The sequence below is a fragment of the Dipodomys spectabilis genome, unplaced genomic scaffold, assembly GCF_019054845.1.
Source record: "Dipodomys spectabilis isolate Male_0828 unplaced genomic scaffold, ASM1905484v1 ptg000125l, whole genome shotgun sequence".
NCBI classification, from domain to species: domain Eukaryota; kingdom Metazoa; phylum Chordata; class Mammalia; order Rodentia; family Heteromyidae; genus Dipodomys; species Dipodomys spectabilis.
In genome coordinates, this window is record NW_024870802.1 from 20,278,641 (window position 1) to 20,298,508 (window position 19,868).

General features: G+C 42.9%; 2 protein-coding genes across 4 annotated transcripts in view; one reads left to right on the plus strand and one right to left on the minus strand.

The window, feature by feature from the left end:
• Pcgf5 (polycomb group ring finger 5) overlaps positions 1-10,920 on the minus strand; it is a 95,997-nt gene extending 85,077 nt beyond the window's left edge. For all 3 annotated transcript variants that reach the window (XM_042689352.1, XM_042689351.1, XM_042689350.1), the window contains exon 1: positions 10,826-10,920. The gene's annotated coding sequence lies outside the window, so the exon portion shown is untranslated. The remainder of the gene's footprint in view (positions 1-10,825) is intronic.
• Positions 10,921-18,594: 7,674 nt separating this feature from the next.
• LOC122115861 (ADP-ribose pyrophosphatase, mitochondrial-like) lies at positions 18,595-19,635 on the plus strand. Its single transcript, XM_042689432.1, has one exon. It carries the CDS (start codon positions 18,736-18,738, stop codon positions 19,633-19,635), a length of 900 nt encoding a protein of 299 aa, XP_042545366.1. The 5' UTR covers positions 18,595-18,735.
• Positions 19,636-19,868: the final 233 nt, after the last annotated feature.

Here is a 19,868-nt window from a genome sequence, read left to right on the forward strand (position 1 = left end):
CAATGAACTATTTTCCTCCCTTCCTCCCTTTTCATTTTATATTTAACAGTACTGGGGATTGAGCCCAGGGCCTCCACTTTGCTAGGCAAGAGTTCTACCATTTGAGGTATGGCCCCAGACATTAAAAGAAATTATTTACTTATCTGAGGTAGGATTTTACTAACTTTGCCTGGGCTGGCACTGAACTCACAACCTTCCTGATTCTGTTCCTATGAAAGGTATAAGCTACCATTTTAATTGCTATGATGTTTTGTATTCCCTTATTATGATATTATGGTCTCTGTTACTATTTTATAGAAGGAATATTTTCGCATCTATTTACATATTAGTTGTAGGCATGTTGGCTGTTTTATCATTTTCCCCTTCTTGCACTTTTGCTTTCTCCACAATTTCTTTTCTCTCTTCTTCTTCTTTTTACTCTTTCTTGTTGAAGGCTTCCTTCATGTTTCCTAACCATTTGCTATTTATTTTTATTTTACAAACAAGACACAAATTCTGTTTCAACTTTCAACTTCATGAGGGAAGAGAGAAGTATGGAGGTTGGTTTGTTGACTAATGGTTTCAATTTAGGAAGGAATAGCAGTTAGCCTTTTTCCTCCCATGATAGCACATCCAATGTCAGTATCCATAGGTCTTTCCTTTAAGGCTGCTCATCTTACCCACAGAATAGGCCTTTGATGTCCTGCCTGCTATTTTCCTGGCTATCCTTGAAACAGTGGTGAAGAATACAGGGCTCCACTCTTTCGTATGCAGAATTTCACTAAATTCCTGTCCTTTCATTCGATCATTTCACACTTTTCTATTTTCTCTGGCATTTCCAAAGCCAGAACCTGTCATTTATTTCAATTTCTCCAGAGGGAAAAAAATTCTAGTCTCTGGAAAGGATTTAATCTGGCTACTTAGGAGTGAAGTTCTAGTTTCTTTTTCAGACTTTCAACCTGTCCTTCATTTTGAAGCTTATTCTCTGCTCAAAGCCTCTAATGTGGAGCCTTTCTGAGGGATTCTGGGGGATAAACTCTCTAATTCTTCCCAGTTTTCACCCTAGACCCAATTAAAGACCACTATAAGTCAGTTTTCCCTATTTGGTTTTCATCCTCTAAAACATTGCTGACATTGTTCACTTAGCTGTTTCTTCTTCTCATGTTCACCATTATTACATGGCATGTATTATACTGTTGGTCTAGAGTGCCCCCCAAAAGTCTCACATGCTTGGCTGGCATCTGTGGCATTATTGGGAGGTGGTAGAAACTTTAGGATGTGGAGCCAGCAGAAGGTAATTAAGTCATCAAATTGAGTGTCCTTCAATGGTATAATGGGATATATGCCCCTCTTTTCTGTCTGCTTCCTTAACACCATAAGACGAGGGGCTTTTTTTCTCTGTCACACACATCTTGCCACAATGTTCTGCCTTGCCACTGGCTCAAAAGTAACAGGCGTTAAATGACGCCGAACTAAAACCTCTGAAGTAGAAAGCCAAAATAAGTTTTCAAGTTGTTTATTACAGGTATCTGCTGTCATCCTGATGCACAGTGTTTCAGGAGATACTGGCTTAAGCTACCAAAACAATTATTTTTTGCACTGTGAAACCAAACCCAGGGCTATACATATGCTAGGCTAGGTAGATTCTTTACTACTGAGCCACATCCCTAAGCCCTCAATCTACCAAACTGAATCTGAAGCCCCATTAACCAAATCTCATAACCATAGAAACTACTACAAAAAAAAAACCAAACGAATCTTTCTAAGCCCTTTAGCATTCATTGCTTTTGGGATCTGTAGACATATCTGATTGTGCCCACTTACCTTATTTGCTTATATCTGATGTAAGGAATGTAATTTCCTTACTTATTGTCATTTATTTCACTTAACAGTAGGAAGTTTAAATGTTCCTGTATTTAAAAATGTAGAAACAATTTATTTTACTTAATAATCATCAGATGTTCCAGTGCTATTTCAGGTACAATTGGGAATTGGGAAATCTTGGTGAACCTGATAGTGTAACAAACCTTGCAGGCAAAATACCATGCATACTTTTTTCCCTCATTTTTATTTTGTGCCAGTACTAGGCACAACTCTGGGCACTGTCCCTTAGCTCTTTTGCTGATGGTTAACATTCTACCACTTCAGCCACAGCTCTACTCCTGGCTTTCCACTGGTTAATAGCAGTCTCACAGACTTTGCTGCTCCTGCTGGCTTTTCACTGCACAAACTTTAGACTTTAGCCTCCAGAGTAGCTGGGATTATAGGCTCAAGGTAAGTGCTCTAACACTTGAGCCACAGCACCACTTCAAGCCTTTTCTGCTTATGTGGTGCTGAGGAATCAAACCTAGGGCCTCATTTTTTTTTGTCAGTCATGGGGCTTGAACTCTGGGCTTGGGTGCTGTTCCTCAGCTCTTCAGCTCAAGGCCAATGCTCTACCATTTAAGCCACAGGGCCACTTCTGGTTTTCTAGTGATTTATTGGAGAAAAGGGTCTCACAGACTTTCCTGCCCAGGCTGGCTTTGAACTGTAATCCTCAGATCTCAGCCTCTTGAGTAGCTAGGATTGCAGGTGTGAGCCACTGGTGCCCAGCCAAGGCTTTATTATTGTTGTTGTTTGGTTTGTTTGTTTTTTTGGGGGGGGAGGTCCGGTTGGGGGGCCTGAACTCTGGGCCTGGGTGCTGTCCCTCAGCTTTTCAGCTCAAGGCTAGCGTTCTTGAGCCACAGCACCACTTCTGGCTTTTTTCTTTTTGCTTATATGGTGCTGAGGAATGGAACCCAGGGCCTCAGGCATGCAAGGCAAGCGCTCTACCCCTGAGCCACCTTCCCAGCCCCTGGTTTTTTTTTAACTGTTTTTTTTTTTTTCTTTTCTTTTTTGGCACTGGGGATCAAACCCAGGACATTGCACTTGCTAGGCAAGCGCTTTGCTACTGAGCTACGTCCTAGCCCCTTGGCACTCTTTTTACAATACATTCATGACCATCAGATGATATCAATTTGACACACATGGCATTAGGGCCTTAATAGCCACATAGGTTTTTCTCCTCTTTGTTCATTATGTTCATATCCAATTCTACATTGCTTCCACGGGAACTTTAGCAGTTTCTTGTCAGCCTCACGGCTACTGTGGCTTCTGTGGCTACTGTGGCCACTGTGGTTACTGCAGCAGTTTTCCCCCCCACCCCCACCCCAATGTACCGCCACAGACCAGGCTCCAGGACTGATTGTTCCCTTACCCCAGCAGCCTTTTCTTTTTTTAATCATAGAAATATTACTGAAGAGAATCCTTTACTAAAATAAAATAAAAACATTTTATCTCTAATACTTTATTCATAATACATGGTAGAATTTATCACACCAGATTAAAACTAAAGGAAACAGGGTTTAACATACACACTTCTTCCTATCTTTCTTCCTATATACTCTACGGTGCCTTGAGCTGAAAGTTCAGGTATTTCCAAAAAGACCTGTATCTACTGCACAAAGTCCTGGGTTGCTGGCTACTTTGCGTCTGAAGCCTGGTAGTGGAGAGAAGATGAGAACTGTTAAAATAAAATGATCAAGCATGAGGACTTTTCCATCATCCACAGGATCAGAACCTTTTCACTTTCATCCAAAGGACACAAACTGAACATACTTGGCCTGAAGATTTCAAGCTTTGGGGAGGGGGGGGGGGGGGGGAGAAGGATTGGGATTGGGGGAGGGGAAGGGGGAGGCTGGGAAGGGATGTGAAGGGTAAACAAAGGAGAAGGCTGCAATGCTTGGTAAGAAATGTACGCAATACCCTGCCCATGTAATTCTAACCCCTCTGTACAGTATGTTCACAAATAAAATAAAATTAAATTAAAAAAAAAAAAAGCAGAGGACATAGGGCTGCCCTGACTTCGACCTTGATTTTCTGAAGGCCATATTTTTTTCATTACTGATTATTACCTGAAGATCTCAAGGTTTACCAAGGGTTTCCAATCTATACCAGGATATGGATGCCATTCAAAGAATCCAACTGCTTTCTGACTGACATTTGCATATTTGGGTAAGAATGTTGAAAACAGTGACAGTGATCATGATGCTATGTATTCATAAGTTGCTTTGGTCAATGGCAACTATTTTGTACAAATACTTAAAGGTAATAAAAATATTCAAAAAAAAAAAAGATTTCAAGCTTTAAGGATGAAAACCCAGACCTAAACACTAGATTTCCAGCTATGAGAACAAATTTTAAGAATGACTGCAAAGACTAACATTGTACCTTTGATAATTCCAATTGAAAGGAACACACATTCTGGGCCTGCAAAAACTTAAGAACTGCTTCCTGCTTACTCATGACTAACTTGAAAAAAAATAAATAAAACCAAGTATCTACCAGGAGAAATTATTCCTCATGGGGAAAAAATAAACTGGTCTAGTTCTTGAGCTGGATAGTGGTTAAGTAGATGATCACTTTTTTACAATACACAGGTAGATATTTATATTTCAGAAGTATTGTGTATAATGTGTGTTTAATACTTTACAATAAAAGAACTTTACAAGAAAAAGTTTAAAAAAAGAAATAGATGAGACAGAAATTTCTATAGCCCAGAGACACACTACCTAAACCTTGCTCAGCCAGAACTATAATGTGGTCTGATATGGACAAAGGAGAAAAGTTGCTACTATTCATTTAAAAAGCTAAACCAAAGGCTGGGGGCCATAGTTCAAGTGGTTAAACATGAGGCAGAAGAGACAATATCAACGTATTTGGAGTAGAGTGAAGAGGCGAAGTGTATAAGATCATTTGGGGCATTATATCAACCTGTGTTTTCCGATCTAACTTTCATTAGTATGTCTACTCTGTTTATCCACTGATTCTTATCTGGTTTTTAGTTGGTGGTGTTTTTTATGGGTCCTCCTCAATATTGATGTCTTTTAGTTAGAAGTCAGAGCACATTGACTCTCCTCAGCTGACTTTTGTGTCACATACACTGATGTGGGGAAGTTACCTGTCAAGGAAGCTTTTCAAGGTTTTGTTCACTGCATACATACTTTACTTCTCCTGCCCTAGTCAGCCTTACCAGCTGGGGTCCAGGATCCCAATTCTGGACAGTGCCAGTGCTACCACACCTGTCTGTAAACTTGTGCATCTCACACATTTCTACAAAGTGTTGAAAAAAACTTTACAGCTTCCTCATCTTTTAAATGAAGAACTTAATTTCCTTATCTTTTCACTATCTTTTACCATTCCAGTTCCATGGATTAAATGCTCAGAAAGCCTTTAGTATGTATATGCCACAATTTTAAAAAGAAACCAGATGCTGACATTGGTACATAATCATTTTAATACATTGGCATCATGGTTCCTGAAGACCAATGACCTTCAGCCTCCAATGGCTTGGGTCACTTCCCATCCTCAAATTCAACTACACCTTGTATTTTCATCAGCACTCAGAACTAAGCCTTCCAGAATTGTAAACACTCTGAAATTTCCTCATGTCCTTTATCATTACTCTCAGAATGCTTCCTCCCCAACATTTCTATTTCTCCTTTCCTTTCATTCTTGCAGCAGTATCAGCCATTACACATTCTAATCCCACATCCCCTCCCTGTTCTCCAAATCCATTCTCCTTTCAATTACACTTTAGCATTGAATAACATTCCACTGTCTACATACACCACAGTTCACTGATTCTGAAGGATATCTTAGTTGCTTCTAAGTTTTGGTAGTGAGGAATAAAGCTGTCATAAATACCACCACTCAAGTTTTATTGAGAAGATGGTTCTAACTCCTTTGGGAAAATACCAAGGAATGCACTTGTGGAATTGCATGATATAAATATGCTTATTTTTGTAAGAAAATTTGTTTCCTCTTGTAAGAAACCACTCAACTGTCTTTCAAAATGTCTGTGCCATTTGACATTCCTACCAGTAATTAATGAAGAGTTCCTGTTGCTCTGTATCTTCCCCAGCACTGGGTACTATCTGTGTTCTAGATTTTGGGTATTACAGTAGCAGTATATGACCATTGCTTTGATTGCATTGTTTTCTGATGTTTCTTTGCCACATGTATGTCTTCTTTGGTGAAGTATCTGTTCAGGTGTTTGACCCAGTTTTTAACCAACTTGTTTTTAACTGAGTTGTGAGATTCTAAAATATTTGTTGTAAAACTGTAAAATATTCCTATATTTTACAAATATTTGTATCTTTTGTGGACACTGTCTCCCAGGTTGTGGCTCATATCTTTTGCAGGGAATATTTTAAAAAAATAATAAGCCAAGCAAAGATTGAATCATGCCTCAGTTGTTCTATTTAAAAAGTCATCATGAAACTCTAAGTTGTCTATATGTTCTCTTGTGCTGTGTCCTAGGAATTTTTATAGTTTTACATTCAGATGCCTGGTTTATTTTAAGTTAGTTTTGGGGGAGTAGTATAAGGTTTGTATCTAGAATTTTTTTTCACACAATATGTAGTTGTTCTCACACCTTTTGCTGAAAAGACTCTTTTCTCCAACACATGCCTTTGTTCCTTTGTCAAAGATCAGTTGACTATCTTTGGATGGGATCTCTAGAGTTTACTGTATTCCATTGATCTATCTGCTTAATCCTTTGCCAATACAACATTCCTTTGATGAGTTTACCTTTATAGTAAGTTGTAAAATTAGGTAATATCAGTCTTCTAACTTTGTTCTTCAATAATGTGTTTACCAGCTAAAGTGGCTCATACCTGCAATTCACTACTTAGGAGTCATAGAGGGGGTGGAGGATCATGAAGGCCACTTGGGCTACATAGTAAGTTCCATGGAAGTCTGGGCTAGATCCCATCTCAAAACAACAACAACAACAAAGTGTTAGCTACCCTAAGTCTGTGACATTACTGTATAAAATTTTAAATTAGTAAATTCCTACAAAATAGCTCTCTGGAAGTCTCTCTGACATTGCATTAACTTTATAAATCAAGTTGGGACGTTGTGACAATATTGAGTGTTCCTGGCCATAAGTATGAAATCTCTTTCCTTTTATTTTCACTTTGATTTTTCATCCATTTTACAGTTTTCACCTAATAGATCTTATGTGTATTTTATTGCATTTATACCTAAGTAATTTCCCTTTTATTTTTTTATATTTATTTTGTATCTGAGTAATTTCTTTTTAGGTATTAATGCAAATCTTACTGTATTGCTAATTTCAAATTTCTGGTTAAACACTTATTTCTAGTTAAACAGAAAAGCCTTGAATTCAACAACTGTTTCTTGAGTCTCTAGATGTTCAAGGGACATGTGAGGTACAAACTAGATAGGATTTTACTCTTTGAGAGTTCATTCACTAATGACAGAATCTATTTCTTCCCACCTCTGAGTGTTCTGGCTAATTTAGAGCTTCCAAAAAGATAAGTTCCAGAGTGGAAGTCAAACTTCTTAGTTCTACTGCCAAGCCTCAATCTTGAACAATTTCACTGAGCCTCAGTTTCCTCAGAAAAGGGAATGGGAAAAAGAAAAGTATTATGAATTCCTCTCTGAGCTCACTTGAGTGATTCCAACTATGATTACAGAAAACAAAAAACAAACAAACAAAACACCAAAACTGGAGCCAGTAGTCAGTGGCTCATGCCTATAATCCTAGCTACTCAGTAAGCTGAGATCTGAGAATTACCATTCAGAGCCAGCCTGGATAGACAAACCCAACACTCTTAAATCCAATTAGACAGCTAAAAGCTGAAGTGAAGACAGCTCAAGTGGTTGAGAGTCAGCTGAAGGAGAAGGTGGAGCCTGGAGCTGAAGTCCCAGGTGTGTTAGCAAGACCAGAGGGGGCGGGAGCTGGAGAATGCCTGCTCTTCTTTAGCAATAACTTTGTCAGTATTGAGATCTGTAAGTATTACCATAAGATTGAAGCTGATCAATATGCCTATAAAACTTACAATTTATAATGATCAAAGTATCAAAGTTGAGCTTCTAAAAGAGTGTCTAACACTACATTCAAGTCCTTCTTCTATTGTTACTACCTTATAACTTTAATTCTTTATAGTTTAAGATGTTTGAAATACTTTCCAAGTGTGGCAGTGTATGCCTGTAATCGCAGCATTTAGTAGTTGAGGAGTTACAGGCAAGCCTGAGCTGTACAGTGAGCTTCCAGTCAGATTGGGCTATGTAGCAAGACTTGTTTCAAGATAACAATAGAAATTTAAAATACAGTATTAAATAATTTTATCTACTGTTCTGTGGTTACCAGCATTAACAATTAAGAGTAATAGCCTCTATAGAAATCTCATATTCATTTGAATTAATATTTCATATTAAGTGCTACCTACTATGGAGTTTTCCATATTACAGTTAAATCTGAAGTTGGTCTAGATGTAGTAGGTGGAAGAATCATAGAAATATCAATATCTCATATTGTTTTGAAGAATTTTACTTTGCTGATTTTACTTCAGTATTTTACCTTTTTTTAAACTAGCAGATTTTAAAAAAATCCTCTGACACAGCAATGAACTTTATTTTGACCAGACTCTATGTGCCTTAGGCTTCTTTATATTAGCATAGGCTACTTGAACCCACTTTGTGCTAAAACATAATAGCACAGAAGAGAAAAGAAATCAACCAAAAGAAAATTAGAACTGTACTACCTTGGTAACTTGCCCACAAAACGCATGACATTTCAACTGTCAAAGACAGTCCTATCCAACAGGAAAAAGTTATTCATTCACTACTTAACAAGTAGAGTGCCTAGAAAATGCCAAACACTATTCCAGAAGCTAGGGTTTATAGCATTGAGCAGATAGGGCAGCCCCAACCCTACTTTCTAATAGGAAGAGATAATATTAAGCTGTGATGGAATGCTGTGAAGAAAATAAAGTAGGACTGTGGATTGGCTTCAGACAGGAAAGGTCAGGAGGTAAAGTGATCACAAGGGCCTCTGTGGGTTGATGCCATTTGAGGTTAGCCCTAAGTGATGAGAAAACTTTACCCTTCATCCTGCAACTGTGGGGTGAGATGGGAATGAGTCAAGTTCATGTTGAAGAACCATCACAGGCAACTTGTGGGTGGGTACGGTAGGAAAAACTGGGAGAGAGCGAGGGAAAGAGTGACATTGCCCCAAAAGAAATGTACTCATTACCTGACTTATGTAACTGCAAACGCTTTACAATAACAATAAAAAAAAAAGATCACTGGGAGGAAAAAGAATTGAGGATTCATGAATGGAAATCTAGATTCCCTTTAGAATCTGTGCTTTAAAGAATTAAAAAACAACCCAGCAAAACCCCAAATCTAGTCTTTTAAGACTTTTGTCTATTTAAGGAGCCACTTATTTTTTAATATCCACTTGATTTTCACACTTCGTTAATTACTTCCCTGCCATTAAAGTAGACGCGTTCAGCAGAAAGATTCCTTCAAAAGTCTGACACCTCCCTCACTAGACTCCATCCAAATTCTGAATGAGACTGGACCCAGCCTTGCAGCCAATCAGCGCTCCTTCCACCAACTCATTAACCCAGCCAGGTGGAATTCTGTAGCCCTTCTAAAACAAAACAAACAACCAAATAAACGGGGGGGGGGGGGGAGGCTAAGATGGAGAACCTGACACAGTCAAAGTTACAGTATGAAGAAGGGGAGACCAACTCCCAGGGCCCTTTTGCCAGGAACTCTTTCCCACCCCTCCAGGCGTCATCACTGCAGGCGAAGGGCCGCTCAGCCGAGGTCGGAGGCACAGGGCGGGTAGGCGCGGGTGTATGTAACCCCGCATGAATCACCCGAGCCCCGTCCGCGGGGCGATGATGATTCATTCACCGCCCTGGAGCTCACCCGCCACACGTTCCGGGTGTACTACGAACGGCCGCTGGCTGCTTCCTTAATATTAAACAAATGTTTCAAAGTACAATCGCCTGGAGTCAGAAACCTATAGACCCAAGCGAGATGGCAGAGGGGAAACGGCAGGATTTGGCCGCCGCTGGAGTGTTCTCAGGGTTGGGGCGGTTGGGGGTGAGGGTGGGGGGGTGGCGAGGTACGCGGCGGTCCCTACCCCACTCCACCCCACCCCACCCGGGGCACGCTCGCAGGCGGGGCCCGCCGGGGCGCACAGGTGGGTCCCCTCCCCCCCCCCCCCCCCCCCGCCGCCCTGCCTGCCTCCTGCGGGCGCCCTGCCGCTCGCGGAAGGCCAACGCGCCCTCGCCGACGCGCCTCCCGCTCTCCCCTTTCCTCTCCGTTGACATCTTATATAATAACCCGAGCTAATCAAAACGGAAGCGACGCGCGCGGCCAGAGCCGATCTGCCGGCCAAGAACCGATGCTCACACCCCAAGCCTACGAGACCCCCCCCCCCCCCCGCACCCGGCCACCCCTCCAAAAACGAACTAGACTCCGGGACGCGCGGCTCCCGGGAGGGGGAAGGGCCCGAGCGCCTTCTCGACTCGTCCCTTCCACCCGCCGAGGCGCTGGCTGTGGCCGGTCCCCACCAGGAAGCCGCGAGCGTCACAAACTGCGTCAGCTCCTTCAAACACAGTGCACCGTCTCCCTCCAGCCCCGGGAGCCACCGCTCCCGTGCCGGGGCCGCGGCCCGAGCTGGGAGGCGCCCCTCTAGGGAGGAGAAAGTTCCTCCGGGGCCCTCCCCTTGCCCGCCACAGCGCCCGGCCCTGCCCGCGCCTCTAGTCCCCGATCTCCGCGCGCCGCCGGCCCGCGCCAATGTCAGGTCCGGCAACTTGGGACCCCCCTCCAAGCCTCCAGCGCGGCGCGGCGCCCCTCCGGCCCGCCAGGCTCGCCGGGCGTCCAGGGCCTCCCCGGCTCCCCTCCACCCACAGGCCAGCGGCAAACAGTCATGCCAGAAACTTCCTCCGGCCTCGCGGGGCCGAGCCGCCGCCTTGGTCCCCGCGCGCATCGCCCTTACCTTGCTCTCGAGAGGCCACGATCCGGGCGGGCCGCGCGGGGCGCGTGGTGCGTGAGCGCGCGCGCGCGTGGGGCGGTAGGTGAGGGAGGCCGTGCCGCCGGGGGCGGGGCGGGGCGGCGGGGTGCGAGCGGAGCGGGGTGCAGGGCAGGGCCCGGCGAGCGGGCAGGCGGGCCGGCGGGCGGGCGCGAGGAGAGCGGAGCCGGCGGTGATGATGGTGGTGGCGGCGGCGGTGGCGGCGGCGACGGGCGCGGGGCGAGCGCGCCAAGTGGGCGGAGGAGTTGCCGTGGGTTTGTTTACGCATTGCTGCCCGGCTCGGGGCACAGCCCGCACTCCCTGATTGGACACAAACTGGGGCACAGCCTCTCGCCGCCGCCGTCGGCCAGGCCTCCTGGAGCCGCTGCCGCGCCGCTCCCGGGAGCGCCTGCCGGGCACGGGCCCCTGGTGATAAGCTAGGCCTGGAGGGGACGAGCGCGGCGCCCCGTCCGGGGCCCGGCAAGGAGCCAAGCATTCGCGCTGGGTTCGCACTCGCCCACCTGTAGTGGTCCGACCTTGGCAAGGAGAAACTCGAAACTTCTCAGGCTTCCCACTATCGAACTGCAAAAGCCATTTCCCGCCCAACACACACACACACACACACACACACACACACACACACACACACACACACACACACACAGCTTGACCATCAATAGGTTAAAAAGAAAAAGCAGCTCAAAGATGAATATTATCCTTTGGTGAAGTCGAGGCTTTCTATATACCCTGCCATCGAGAGTTTGCCAATCCTTCCCTACCTCGTGCTTCTCTGCTTCTAATCGGTCTTCTCCACAGCACTCAAAGTTGCCTTCCCAGAAGTGACCTGACCACTGTTTTATTTTTGTCCCGTACTGGGGCTTGAACTCGGGGGTCTGGGAACTGTCTCTTCGCTTTTTCGCTCAAGGCTAGTGTTTTACAACTAGTGTCATAACTCCACTTCCAACTTTTGCCACTCTGATGCTGAATCTCCTCCCCTGAGTCTCCATGGCCTCAAGCTCCAATGCCTTAAGTTTCAGAGACCACCCCTCCCCCCCACCAGCTGGGCCTTCGCTTGCTTTTCATCCTTCTGCCAACTGCCTAACAGTCACCTCAAAGCTCCTGTCTACAAACAACACTTCCCTCACATGTCTGTGTCTTTTCACACTCTTCCAGTTGGAGCCCAGCTCTGTTCTTTGCTAGAAAACTCAGAACACAGCCCTCCCTGCACCTGAAACTCTCACTAGACTCAGCTCCTATACCATCTTCCATTTCTTCAGGACACCGGAGTAGAATCTCCCCCCTCCCTCTAGTACCCCCCACCCTCCGTGTTGCTGCCATCAATCTGATTTGGGTGTCAGTGATGTGACTACTATGTGCTTCACTAACCTGAAGATCTGTTAAGAAGAGGGACTTGGGTTTTAACCTAGCTTAAGCCACAGATGGGAAAAAGGAAAGCTGCTTCAGAACAATACTGCTTTGTCTCTCAGCGTCTGAAGCTCTGCTGGGACGGGAGGAATACAAGAATCTCTGTTAAGTGTCTGTCCTGATTGATATACACCATAAACCTCATCTTGCCCAAAGGAAGCATTTCCGAAAAGCAGGCCATCCCCTCCACTTTCCCTTTTCTCTCTACCCCCTGCCACACCTTACTATGTGCCTCATAATGGGCACTTAGCCCTGGCTTAGAGGAATAAAACTAAATTCGCCATGTTCCTTGCGGCTCAAAATGATCAAAGTGAATACAGTAAATCATGAAGGAATAGATATGAATTCAGTTATTTTACAGATATTATCTAGGATAAGCTCTTCAAGTCCTAGTAGCTAGTGTGGATTTGTTTGATCAAACACAATTTCTTATGGGCCCTTAACTCATGAGATGGCTGAATTTGTTTCTATGTATAAATGTCTGCCTGTTCCCCCACTGGGAAAGTGTCTTTGACCTAGGGAGGTGAATCCAAGTGAAAGTAAAGTTTTCTTTAGCAGATAATCCAACAGTGATTATTTAATGCCACCAATTAGTTACAAATGTGTTGAAAGAACTGGAAGTGCAGGTCAGAGTGAGGCAATCTTGAGATTAGCAACTGCTGGAAACATCTCCTCCCCCAGGGGCTGAAGGGAAAAAGAGAGGAAGCTGCCAGAATCCAAAAAGGCTTGTCCAGTGGGGAGCTGAAAAGATGAAGGAAGCATAGCTTCTCCTGGAGACTCCTTTTAAATCAGTGGCTAGAGGAGAAGTTCTTGGCTGCCTCCTTCCTTCCACCCTCCAGGGCTATCTCGTCACAGGAAGCAAGAGAAGCAATAAGAGTTAGACCAGAGAAAGGAGAAATCATTTGAATGCATAGTACCAAGTGGCTGGCATCCTGGTCTTGGGTGTAGCACTCAGTTGCTTCTGGGACTACTCCTCAAAGTCACGTTTTGCAGTACAGCCTTTTCTTCCTGAACCGAAACTTCCTTTGTCTTTTTCCCTGGTGCCTTTTCTCCTTCTATTCTTTTTTTCTTCTTCATGACTTCTTTACATTTCCTTTTTGTCTTCTCTCTTACCAGAGTTCTGGTGAGATCGTTCTTACTTGCTGGCATACAGCCTACCAGTTTCTCCTATCCATTCACAAGGCAGAAAGAGAGCAAGTAGAAGAGCGATTTGGGATTACTTTCCAAAATGCACTAATCCCATTCACAAGGGCTCCATTCTTAAGACATAATCACCTACTAAAGGTCCCACCCCCCTAACCATCACATTGGGGATTAGGATTCCTAAAGGTGAAATTGAAGTTTCACCATTCAGTTCATTATCAATATAAAAGCACAGTGTATAGTATATAGTCAGTACTCAGTCAGCAGAAATGAATATTAATATATACCTATGCCCACCCTGATGCATCCCCCCACATCATTCCATTTGTGAAAATATGGTGCTCCTCTACTTTGCTCTTTAAAGTTCTCTACTATTTTCAATGCCTTTACATTTCCTGATGTTTTCTCCTACCAGCTGTTTTCCCTCACCAGCCTCAGCAGCCATGGCATACTATGAAGTTCCAGAGGGAGGCAGGGAACATGAAAAAATAGCCATAGACATGTATTTCATTGTCAACCATCTAGCTTAAAAATTCTAATATAGTACAATTTTATTAATTTGAATTTCAGAGGGCCAAATATCATTGATGTAAGTGGATCTGAATAATCCATTGATACTCAGCCCAGGATCAACCTAAATTTTTAGTAGATCCTTGGTGGACTCAAAAGGGTACCAAGAAAAAGCCTTCTTAAATTTAGGGTGCCTAATCCATCCACAAAATTGTGGTGGAAGACAACAACATTTTCCCCTCTGCCCATTTTCTGGTGCTCTGCCAGTTGAATCACCGTTCAAACTCCCCCAATTCCATGATCTTCATACAGCCTGTTCTTTCTGTACTATAAGCATCTTAAGACAATGAACCTAAATGGAACTTTGATCTCAAAAACCCGTATCTAAGACAGGTTCCCAGGTGTTGAAATGACTGACTTGAGCAATGCTGTGAATTGGAAGGCATCCCTTGTTCCTGCCCATTCAAATCTTTTATCTCCTCAACTGAATGACCATAGATAGCTTTCATCCTATGTTAATTCACCAGAGATCATGACAACAGCTGAATGTAGAATAAATGCAATTTACAATAAAAAAGTACACTCAAAGAAGTTTGCTTCAGTGGTGCAAATCAAAACAGTATTTAAGAGGTCAGGAAGACTTTTTGTTTGTTTGAGCAGTTACTAGGCTTTCCTAAAACTTCACGTTTGCACCACATAATCCCAAGCTTTCTGCTCCAACAAAGCCTATTTGACTGTCATCATTATACATTTTGCTTTAGATTTCTTAGGCTAATTTTTAGACAGCCTTGCTTCTACATAGAGCTGTATTAATTATCCTGCCCAGGCCATTCCTATAAAAGGCACAATTTTACTAAACTTCTTTCAAAAACACAATGATTGTCCCATTTTTCTTCTTCTACTTCAAAGCCAAATTTATAATCCAATCCCTTAATCTCTAAAACTCTACCTTCCAAATTAATCCATACGATTAATTCTAGATTATCTTTTTGATTTGTGAATGAGGAAACAGTGGCATTAGCTAAGAAATGTTAGGGGTAGAATCTTGAGTTCTGAAGTAACTTATTCAATGTTCCATCTACTTATCTCATTTGTCTCAAAAACATACCTAAAGGTGGAGCCCCATTCCCCACTCTCTGACTTCTCAATTTCTGTCTGTCACCTCCATTCTGTTGTGATCATTTTGGGTTAAAATTGATAATCTTTTATTCTTCCTTCTCTTTAGACTTTCACTTACGGTTCAGTTTTTCCTCCCTTACTTGTCTTTTAAATCTGAACTAGATCATAATTCAGAGCAGTTTCTCTTTACAACTGTGTTGCTACAATAGGTTGTTAATGGTTTCACTGTCTCCAACCCCCACCATATAAAATGAACTTAGCAGAACCATCTTAACACAACTCAACTTTTTATAGTTATAATAAAACAGTGCCATTTTGCTATATAAAAATCAAATCTAACATACTTTTAGGCTATCAATAAAATATGAGTTTATGATTGTCAAGCCTTTCAGTTCTGAAATATATAGTTGTAGCTAGCTGTGTGACCTTGGGCACATTTTTCATTGAACTAGAATGTCCTCAGTGTGAACTGATGATATTAATGTACATGTGTCTACCTCAAAATAGTTTAAGAATTAAATGATATAATTAATGTGAAGTGCTCAAAATTATATACTATATTGGTATTATTATACTAGCATTATACTGGCATATATATATATATATATATATATATATATATATATATCAGTACTGGGGCTTGAACTCAGGCCTCTCACTCTTGCTTGGCTTCTACATTCAAGGCTGATGCCATGCCTCCTCAAGCCATACCTCTACTTCTGACTTTTTGCTGGCTAATTGGAGATAAGAGTCTTATGAACTTTTCTGCCCTCGCAGGCAGGCTTTGTTTTGGATCTGTTTGTTTTTTTTACCACAGACATTTCAACCTCAAAAGACAAATTTAGGAAAGGAAATCTTCCAGTGGCTTCCCAACAAATAGTTCTTTGGTCTTTACTACAGTGTTCTATTTCCTTCCCTTAGGCATGTTTTGCACCATAATCATCAAAAATCCTCTGGTTTAACTGTCTTCTGTCCTTTGATGATGAGAAAAAATAAAACAAAATACCCATTTCCTGGTTTTGAATTCCCTTTTTCAAGAGTTCTTCCTTAGCCCACTGTATTTCTGTATTGTATATGACACACATGCCTTCTCTGCTCCTGTTTTCCTCAAGTATGTGTGTGTATTTCTCCCCAAGCATCTGGTTATTTATGTTTGAACATCTGGTCTTTGTGATTCATAGCAGAAATTGACCTTGACCTTCTTAATAATGAGATTTTTATAGATCCTAGAATCATAAAATGTTAATGCCGGAAGGACGTTTGTAGATAACAGAGGCCAACAGATTCCTTTTATAGTGAGGATCCATGATCCAGAGAAGCCAAATGTCAGAAGCAAATTTCTGACAGCTAACCTTTGGTAAGAGGAAGCTAGAACCATACCCAACACTTCTGTTTCATTTGTTTCTTGAGTTAGATGGGGATGCTTGGAAATATTCATGTGAGGAATTCACAAAGTGTCTTCTATAAGTTTTCATACTAGTGCTATTCCTAGTACATTTGTAAGAGGCAAAGAGGGGTTAGAATTCCATGATTGAAAAAATTCAAACACAATGAGATATCCATTATAAAGATGTGACTATATTCTTTAATGACCGTTGTTCTGTTCCAGTGGTACTATGAACAGTGCCTGGTGCACAGTAAATTCTCAACAATGTTTATGACAATGATGGTAAATGATGATTGGGGCCTCATACTATTCTGCTCTCAATCTTTTCCTATTATTTTGTTCTCTATAATCACAGTGCTGTTTCAGTGTTTCAAGTCTTCTAGAACCCTGACACATCAAGTGTAGGGTTCTTTATGAGGGCATGGGTGGGTATTCAGCAGCTGTCTTTTCTGGTAATGACAAGGGTGATAACTTTGAATGGTTGCAGATCCCCTCCTGAGCACATAGACATATTTTTAAACCTTTCTAAACTGGAGGAAGTGTATTCCTAAAATTTAAGCAGTTATTGTATAAATGAAGCATATTTTAGCTAGGTAGTTTGGAAAATACTGGATGAAACAAAATTAAGTGGTGATTTTCTTGTTGCTTTATTTTATTTTTAAAAAAGTAAGAACGTTCAGGATTTTTCCAACAATAATGCGAATTCTAAATTTCTAAAGGAGAAAGGTGATAAAATATAAAGACGTCTCTAAACATATTTGACCATAAAATCAGCTATTAGTTGGCCACCTTTCTAATAGAATTAGGATTGGTGTAACATGGAACTAACTTTGAGAAATGCTCAATATAATTTGGGTTTCAATTAGGTAAAGTACATACTCAATAATTCTAAACTTGTCTTTTCAAATGATAAAATACCTTTTCCTAGGGCAGAATCTCCCCCTTATTCACACTAGTGTAATTGCTAAATATGTTTCCCTTTCATATCCTTTCAAGACTTAGGTGCTGTTCCTTCTTAGCCTGAATTTGTTCAGACAGAAAAATCATTGGTTAAGTCTGACTTCATATGTGAGCTGCTGAATTCCCATAATCATTTCAGCTGCCCTAATCATGAAGTTTTCAAGGTATAGAGTAAAAAAAAGTTAATTATAGCAATACAAACTAACTTTTGTTGAGTGTGCACTGGGGACAATATATTGTGTTAACAGCTTTACATGTAATATCCTATGCTGCTCTCACTACAACTCTATGTAGCAGTCATTATTAATATTCCCATGTTCCATACAAGGAAACTTTAGAATTTAAGTAATTGTGCCCAAGAAGGTTCCACACGAAGGGGTAATGGGGTGGTAGTGGCAGGATTGGAGCTGGTACCAGAACCTATGTTTAACCCTTAATGATTACCTAGCACTGCTATTTCAGTGTTGGTTCTGTTTTTCTCCTCCTCAACCAGCATCCTGTAAGAACAAAGGCCTCTGGGTCCAACCTTCAATAGTTTGGCCTCGCACCTGATACACTGTTACCAATGCTCATTTAAAAGAGTCCAAACCATGCAAGTTTTGAACCTACATCCATCAAACACATGGAATTTTCATCGATGTGCCAGGTGAGTTCAAGCTCCTTCCTCTTGCAAATCACCCCTCAGTGGCTTTTGAGCATCCTAAGTAAGTAATCTTGTCCATTCTTCATTCATCTTAACAGACAATGGTCCTGGCCCTGGCCCTGGAAACCGAATTTACCTGTAAATAGCAAATGCTTTAGAAAGCACTGTTGTTGTCTTTGCTAGTTTTATTGGCACTAGTTGGACAGACTCTTGACCTTTGGGAACCCTTTCAGGCCTTAAGATCTTTCGATATAAAACAAAAATGCAACAAGCAAACTAAAACAAAGAAGTCACATAGCCGCAGGGGATGGGGGGGTCAAGCGGAGCTGGGGGTCTCCCTGCCCCCCTGGTTGCCATGCGACGTCTGTGACCTCACGCGCGCGTCTCCAGCGCCCAGCGAGCAAGTCGGTTATGAGCGCCAGTCAGTCTTTTAGGCTATCAAAGGGCATTTATGAGATAAATGTGACCACCTCCCAGCCGGGGGCTCTTGGATCTATAGTGGAGGCTATGCCCCAGTCCCCCAGCCAAGAATGACCAAAATCCCTGTGAGTTGCTGGGTCGTGGTTGGCTGGATGCTGCCTGGGAAGGACTTTGGCAACAGTATCTCTCTCTGTGACCTTGGCCTCCGCAGCAGTCAGGCCCAGCAGCCGCCCCAGCACCCAGGCCAGCGGGACCTTGTTTTCCTCACATGGGTTTCCTCTAAACATCATCATGTGGGGGCAAAATATTGCTGCTGAGAACTCGCACAGGAATGCCCGGATGTCTCCGTACCCTGGCTCTAAGGTGGTGCGATGCCATGTCCCCAACGAGAAAGTGAGCTGGCTGGTTGAGTGGAGAGAGTACAACCCGGTGGAATACACGGCCAGCTTGGTCTTGGCCAGGCCTCAGTGGGCAGATCCACAGCTGGGCGAAAGAAACTTCTGTCCGAGATTTAACGAAAGGGATGGCAATGTGGAGAGAAGGAGCCAGGAAGGCTTTTATGAGGTTAGAAATGGTAGACCGAAAAATCCCGTAGGTAGGACAGGGATGTCTGGCCGAGGGATTTTGGGGCGCTGGGGTCCCAATCATGCCCTTGAGCCCATTGTCACCCGGTGGAAAAGGGATAGCATGGGAAACACAGTGACCCATCCTGTGTCGAGGAAAAATATTCTGCAGTTCGTGGCCATTAAAAGGAAGGACTGTGGGAAATGGGCAATTCCGGGGGGGATGATGGATCCAGGAGAGAGCACCAGCATCACCCTGAGGAGAGAATTCGGCGCCGAAGCCACGAACTCTCTACGCAAGTCGAAGGCGGAGAGGCAGATGCTGGAGAAACAGTTACACAGACTCTTCAGCCAGGATCAGTTTGTAATCTATAACGGCTACGTGGATGATCCTCGGAACACGGACAACGCGTGGATGGAGACGGAGGCGGTGAACTACCACGATGAAACAGGTGAAATAACGTGCCATCTTCCCCTCAAGGCTGGCGATGACGCCAAGGAGGCGAAGTGGGTAGACATTTTTGACACACTCAAGCTTTACGCCAGCCATTGGCAATTCATTCAATTCGTGGCTGAGAAGCGAGGTGCCCACTGGAAGGAGGAGCATTACCATGGGCATCAGAGATAGATCTTGGAGTGTCATGGAAGCCAAATGAACCAGGGTGGATTAAAAAAAAATAGTTTAGAACCTCTGCTAAACAGCTCTCAAACTGTGCACAGTATGAAACCTTGGTTATCAATGAAGAATATTAGACAAATATGGAAGAATGGGGTCACAAACGTTTTGGCTTTCCAATTAAAGAATATCATCACATATTGTATATGTCGTATACATGGTTTAGAACAATTTAAACAGTTAAT

Coding starts and splice junctions, on each gene's coding strand:
- LOC122115861 (XM_042689432.1), top strand. CDS start 18,736: ATGTGGGGGCAAAATATTGCTGCTGAGAACTCGCACAGGAATGCCCGG.